General features: G+C 38.8%; 2 protein-coding genes across 2 annotated transcripts; one reads left to right on the top strand and one right to left on the bottom strand.

Annotated features, from left to right (window-relative positions):
- Positions 1 to 347: 347 nt before the first annotated feature.
- LOC149401763 (transcription termination factor MTERF15, mitochondrial-like) lies at positions 348 to 1,850 on the top strand. Its single transcript, XM_089613074.1, has one exon. The coding sequence runs from the start codon at positions 434 to 436 to the stop codon at positions 1,574 to 1,576; it is 1,143 nt and encodes a 380-aa protein (XP_089469200.1). The 5' UTR covers positions 348 to 433; the 3' UTR covers positions 1,577 to 1,850.
- A 324-nt stretch (positions 1,851 to 2,174) lies between these two features.
- On the bottom strand, positions 2,175 to 5,665 carry LOC149401762 (UBX domain-containing protein). The gene is made up of 11 exons (XM_089610929.1): positions 5,437 to 5,665; positions 5,049 to 5,110; positions 4,531 to 4,945; positions 4,367 to 4,450; positions 4,200 to 4,280; positions 3,736 to 3,864; positions 3,483 to 3,659; positions 3,306 to 3,383; positions 2,785 to 2,928; positions 2,638 to 2,700; positions 2,175 to 2,471 (listed from the first exon to the last, which is right to left on the bottom strand). Exons 1-11 carry the CDS (start codon positions 5,518 to 5,520, stop codon positions 2,364 to 2,366), a joined length of 1,425 nt encoding a protein of 474 aa, XP_089467055.1. The 5' UTR covers positions 5,521 to 5,665; the 3' UTR covers positions 2,175 to 2,363.
- Between the last annotated feature and the right edge of the window lie 1,072 nt (positions 5,666 to 6,737).

The raw sequence follows: 6,737 nt of genomic DNA, 5'->3' as shown, positions 1-6,737 counted from the left end.
ATAATTGAGCTATACTATTTTAATAGAGGCTGATCATAGCCCGCCCCCACCTTGGAGTTTAAGCTTAGAAGCCAAACATTGGGCGTTTTATAGCATCTTTAATGGTCATTTGCTTAACATTTGAAGAGACTTGCTAGTAAATAGTAAAAGTTTTAAGCTACTTGCTTACAATTATTTTGTATATTAGCTATTGATTTAGCTTAGCAAATTAGCTCTATAGATCAAATTGCTTATCCATTAGCTTAGCAAAAAATGGGTACCATTTTTTTTTCAACCAAAGAAAAAGCATGTAACACTAAATATGAGATTTAGCTTGATGCTCTTAGCATTGAAACCTTTCACACTCTCAACCTCTCTCCGATTATCAGAATCACTTCGCCGGCGGAAGAAATTCAATCGCGATAGTCTGTGAGTTCGTTCCTTTTAGTGTCCAATGTCAAATCCCCTGTCTCAATTTCTCTTTAAAACCATTGGTGCCACGACTAGTTCTCTGGTTGCTCGTCAAAACCCTAAAGTCTGTTCTCTGAGTATTAGACTGTTCTCAAAGGGTTCAAAATATGACAAAAGTAACTCGTTTGTCGTTTCTTACCTTACAAACTCACTTGGCTTCTGCCCTGAAATCGCTTTATCGACGTCCAAACTAGTTAAATTTGATTCTCCAAGTAAACCAGACAAAACCGTAGAGTTTTTGAGGAGCTATGGTTTCAGTCAAATACAAATATCAAAACTTGTTGAAGCATTTCCTGGTGTACTCTTATCGGATACCGAGGTCACCGTTTTTCCCAAATTGGAGTTTTTGAAAGCCAAAGGACTCCCTGATCCCGAAATGGGCAAAGTGTTTTGGTCACCGGGCATATTCAGAAGCAGCCTAAGCAATCAGATTATTCCCACGTATGATAAACTGAGGAGCTATTTTCAGTGCGATAAGAGAACCCTAAACACTGTCAAACGACACCCAGAGGTCCTCTGCCATGACTACAGAGATATCGAGGCTAACGCCGACATTCTGCGAGAACACGGAGTTCCCGAAATCAAAATAGCTTCGTTGCTCGAGAACCACGCTCGGTCCTTCGTTTCCCATCCGGATCGGTTCCGAGAGGTCGTCGAGGGAGTTGCGAAAACGGGGATTCATGCTTCAATGGCGGACTTCACAGCCGCGGTGAGGGTGTCTCTGGAGTTGGGAAAATCGGGGTGGGATATCAAGGTCAAGTTGTTTCGAAAGTGTGGCTTTTCCGACCAAGAGATTTCAAAAATATTTTGTAACGAACCCCGTGCCATGTCGTTCTCTGAGGACAAAATTTCGACGGCAATGAGCATTTTTGTGGAGGAAATGAATTGGAGCCCTTCTCTGATTGCTGAATATTCTCAGGTTCTTGGGCTGAGCTTGAAGAAGAGGATAATCCCGAGGTGTTCGGTCTATAAGGCACTCTTCTCCAAAGGCTTGGTGAAGTGGTATGTCAGCCCAACAATGTTGTTGGCGACTCCCGAAAAAGTTTTTCGAGACAAGTTTGTCGAGCGATTCAAGTTTTTTGCTCCAGAGATGTCGGAACTGTACGAGAATAAACTTAACCTTTGAACTGGTCTGAATTTATTTTGTTCTACCCATCAAGTGACTAGTATGAACAGTTTGTCATCTTCATATATATTCAGTACATGTTCTGGTCTAGTCCAGGTAATGTTTATAGTAGAGACTAATTAGTATCCTGCGCTTCTTTTAGGCATCTCTGATGAATAATTTATGCACCACTTTCCGAAGCTTCCATTGATACTCTGTAGATACTATCAGATTCATGATTTCTTGTATAATATAGTATCATGATAATTGTCTATTGTGAAAAACATTCTTTACATTGTGCACGTCAATGAGCCAAGTAAAGTTTTCCGCTCTGCAATATTTTGTTCCGGTTACCGGAATTCTGGCAAAAGATGTGATGGAAAAAAAATTTAAACTAAAATCTGATTTGATAACCAGGAAAAAACTCAGAACAGTACAGGCAAGACGGAATTTACGTTTTGTCACTGTTATAAGAACCAACACGTTCCAGTTTGAAATTTATATTCCGTATTCTGGGTTTTAGAGCAAACAGAAGAGAGTTTTGTTTCTCTTCTGTACTGTTTGCCCGCGTTTAGTTGAGATGTAGATTCTCTTTTCTGATGATAAACTCAGACGGCACTTACTTAGAAACCATTCACCAAAGATCAGAGTATCATCACAGCGTGTAAGACAGTTCAAGAGCCCAATCCAGCAAGAAACTTTACAAGATATACCAAACAGAACATTTCGAGTCTTATTCTAGTTACTAATCCAGAATACCAGAATTTCTTTACTCGAGTATTACTTTGAGATTCTATATTCCCGAGGGCTAAATAAGCTCCAGCCATAAGAGTTCTTGTTTGTTGGTCAACCCTAATTCAGACAACGTTAATGAACTCTCGTTGAGATTGAAGACCCGCCGAGGGTAAGGCCTTACCTGTTCAAATAAGGTCTATCAGAAAGCCTTCAACACTTGATAGCCCCTCAAACAATCACAATTTAGAGCTTTATCTCTTGTTTGATTCAAAGTACGAAAGTTACCAAGATGAAATGGAAAAGCAAATAGAGTTTCATATCCAGGACACCGGTTAGAAAGAGCTTACCACTCTGTACGTCCCAGGTTTCACTTCTCCGCTTACATCCATATCAACAAAATCGTAGAGGATCTTCAAAATAGAGAACTCCAGATTACTATAGAAAGCTTCAATATTATAGCTTTTTTTGTCTCTTTTTTTTTTTTTTTGGTTTACCTGAAGTTTGTCAGATTTGAGAAAGCGGCGACCAGGGCGGCTTCCATTGGGCATCCGAAAATTAAGAGACACTGCATTCTCATCATCTGATGCCGGTTCAGATAAAAGCTGAGCTTTTTTGGCGGCTAAACTTCTTTCCTGGTCCTGTTATCATACGCCATATAATAACATGATTTGAATTTAAAACAGTCGCACCAGGATAAATATATAAAAAATAAAAATAAAAACATTTGAAACCAGAACCATAGAATGATAATCAATGGCAAAGTGTTTATTCATACTCAACAAGCAACCAAAACATTCAGTACTTTTCCGTTACACCAGAACAATAGAATTGTATATTAAAATTTCAAGGAATTCCTTCGCATCTTCATAATCAGGTCGTAGTACCATAAACATCAACTAGACAACTTATCACATCCATAATTCAAATATTGTATCTCGTAACCCAGTCACCAACACTAAACCATATTTAAGGCAGAATAAAAGTTAGAAAATCCTAAAGACGCAGAAAACAGTACCGCTTCATCGAGCATTTTCCTGTGGGAACCTTCTTGCTTTTGTTTGTCTAGTAGCAAGGACGCCTGTTTCTCTTTACCCTGACATAAATATAAATAAATAAAATAACACATAAACAGATAGAATAATCTTATACAGCTGGAATTGCTGTATCAGAATTAATGTTAACCAGAAAATACCTGTTGCTCTTTCAACAAGCGGCTTTCCTGAGGAAGAGGACGGAGCATGGGCCGAGGATCGCTTCCCAGTGGAGATGTACTCGCAGAGTTATTTGATGGCCCAGCAGAATTCGAGCCCAAAAGAGCATTCTCTAGCATAAGTGCTTCGTTAAGCTCTTCGGCAGATGTGACACCCCACTTCATGGCCACAAAACACCGTCAGTTTTTCAATTTTCTCTTCATCATTTCAATTGGTTATAACTCACACTAATACCTCTCTCAAATGAGAAGCCTCTTCTTCATTTGGATACAGATGATTAGTTGCTACGTGGCTAGATTTCCCCCTCAGTTGTTGCTCTTCTTCTTCCTTTTGAGACTTGTTTTGGCTTGATGAACTTCCTGGCTGTAATTTAGAATGTATTTTTTTAGTTGTACGTATAACCTAAAAAAAGAGGCTAAGCTACCTTTCAGAAAGTCTTTTGACGGAAGTTATGTTGTAGCCTGGATTTTCATGTATACTTTACAAACTCTTACGGTTTGTGCCCAACAACGAAGTTATTCCAGTAACGAATAGCTATGATCAGTACATGACTGGATTATAATTACTTTTTCAGTTTCAATTTGTGCGCCCAAAAACCTTACGATTTTCTCTCTCAAAGCGTGCATCCATTTTCAATGAAGAAATGAGCCCTTTTTAAGAAACATAATGCGAAGCAAGAGATTCATTCATTCATTCACCTTTGATCTTCCATCAATTACCAATGCTGGCTTGTGGACTCTCATCTGCTGATCACGAAGTGCTTTCTCTTTCTCAGCTGTCTGTAATAATTCCATCCGGACTAAACCAATGATACCCGAAAGATAGAAAAGCTCAAAGCCTCAAATAGAAACAAAATCTTACTGACCTCCAAGGAAAACGCGAGAGCACGTGCCAAATCATCGTCTTCTTGGTGAAATTGTCTCTCCGAATGTCCAGCGTCAGGTATGGCCTGCATTATATGGGAAAACATAAGCTCAAAGCAGCTTCTTTTTTTTTTTTTTTGTTGGTAGTAATTCAATAAACACCCACTTCAATTTCCAACATCGAATTCCTAATAACAGACTGAAGTATTTCATCTTCCACCACGTGACTGTCCATGTTCGAGACATTATATCCCACCGGACTGTGCTGGTTCTCGACTGTGGGCACATGCTCGAAATGAATGGGCGGAATAAGCCCGCTGTTGGGCTGCGCAGGGACCGAAGAGGGTTTTCCTTGCGGCGAAAGCAAGGAAGAACTGGCAGCGCTTAAACGGCTAATAAGGTCCCTCCTGTAATTGGGATCTAATAGCAGCGAGGGCTTGAAGCCTCTAGCAGCAGAGAGGATCGGAGAGAGACCAGCCCCGGATTGTCTCTCGTTGTTCGAAGCCGAATGGACAACGTTTCGCTGTGGTTCTTCAGGGTATCTATTCGGTGGTGTTGGTGGTGGATTTGTTGCACTTAACCTAAGAAGTAAAAATCACGCCAAGTTTAAGAGAATCACATATTCAACTTTGAATTTCTCACAATAATATAATGATAGGAATATGTGCGCGTTTCAGTCAGTACATGTGAGCTTCTTCCCCTCTGTAAAAGGAATCCACGGCTTGAACCAGATTACCATCATGTTCCTGATCAATAAACAACAAATTATCAAGAAACTCAACCGGCTCGTCAAAATTTGAATGACGCTGAAACAAATTCAGTTCACTCTATATTACTGTCACTATTATAAGTCGGTTATGCGAAATGTGGATATATCGCTAGTGATGTTCCGACAGGAAATTGAGATAGCAAGGATAGTAAAGATCAAGTTTTACAAAAAGAAAGATATATGAAAAATCAAGAACTAGGAAATATTAATAAGAAAAAACAATCTCGGTGACTAAAAGAACAAGAAATACAAATGCGAAAAAGGAAAGTGAGCACGAAGTGAAGATGAGTCAATTTCGAGCACCTGGAGCTTCTGAAGCGCGAGTGACTCCGACGCGCCGGTGATGGACATGTACGTATCGATGTCTTGCCAAGTTGGCATTGCCATTGCAGAGAGAGAGAGAGACGGGAGAGTAGTAGAAGAAATGTGAGAAGAGTAAAGCAAGGACGAAAGTAAATCGTAAATCCCAAGTCCCGTCTGATGTGAAACTAACAAGAATTGCTTTTTCAGGCAATGTGGCGCCTCGGATTCCCACTACGTGTAATGGTCTTTTACAAGAATATCGCAATATATCATTTTTTTTTTAACTTGGGATGTAGAAATATCATGTTCATGTATCGTCTAATTTGTCTCTTCGGAGACACCCGATGTATTGTCTAATTTCATTGATAATCTTTTGTATTTAAAAAAGTTATAATTTGATGTCTTAAATTTCCAATATCCGTAGATACTTTTATATTATGAAAACAGATAAAAATTATTAAAATTTATGAATCAATATACAAAATAACTACTTGAAACTAGTTGATTAATAAAAATAACAAAAATATTAAGAATAAATTTCACTATTGCCCCCTAAACTATGACGTCGGTAACAATTGTCACTGGTATTCTGATTTGTGTCAACTATTTACCTTGAACTTATATTTTTTATCAGAAGTAATCTTTCCGTTATTTTTTGCACAGATCTGTTAGGAACCTCGATGACGTGGACAGTATTCAGAAGTAAATTATATTATTACTCTTGGACATAAACTGAAGAAAAAAATAGGGCTCATATATATCCCCAAATCTCACGATCAAAATTAGGTTTCCTATTCCCAAATTCGATTGAAAAAATTCTATCCCCAAATCTCACGAGCAAGGATCGAACCTCGGCCCAATTCTCACGAAAAAGGATCGAATCCATCTTCTTCAACCTCAAGCTCTGCAAAAACCACCATAGAAGGCTGTAGCTCTAGTATTTCCTCGAAGAGAAGACTGTCCGGCCGAAATGAAGAAGCACTATCAAGAACTCAAAATCGAGGTAAGCCCATATGTAATTGTAGACTGGTTAGCTATGAGAGGACTGCGCGGACAGAATTAAATCTGGGAAGAAGATTTTTCGGATGCCCTCTGTATAAGGTACGTAAATGGTTTCTCTGTTTTAAATTTAGTTGGGCGAAGTTTGGGTTTAGATGAGTTGCTGAAATGATTTTTGGTTTTAGTAAGAATATTCTTTTAGTAATTGTCCTGGTTGGTTTGAAATTTATTTGTGCGAAGGTTTGGTTTTAGATGAGTTGAAGAAGTCAAATTCTGTGATTTATGTTTCTGTGGTTTTAGAT

This window comes from Urtica dioica, chromosome 4 (assembly GCF_054948205.1).
Source record: "Urtica dioica subsp. dioica isolate 48M chromosome 4, U.dioica_male_clone48M_v1_H2, whole genome shotgun sequence".
In the NCBI taxonomy this organism is placed as follows: Eukaryota; Viridiplantae; Streptophyta; class Magnoliopsida; order Rosales; family Urticaceae; genus Urtica; species Urtica dioica.
This window is presented reverse-complemented; position numbering and strand designations above follow the sequence as displayed.

Coding starts and splice junctions, on each gene's coding strand:
- LOC149401763 (XM_089613074.1), top strand. CDS start 434: ATGTCAAATCCCCTGTCTCAATTTCTCTTTAAAACCATTGGTGCCACG.
- LOC149401762 (XM_089610929.1), bottom strand. CDS start 5,520: ATGGCAATGCCAACTTGGCAAGACATCGATACGTACATGTCCATCACC. Junction 5,111..5,436: donor TCGCGCTTCAGAAGCTCCAG/GTGCTCGAAATT, acceptor TTTATTGATCAG/GAACATGATGGTAATCTGGT. Junction 3,660..3,735: donor AGGCTTCTCATTTGAGAGAG/GTATTAGTGTGA, acceptor GTGGCCATGAAG/TGGGGTGTCACATCTGCCGA.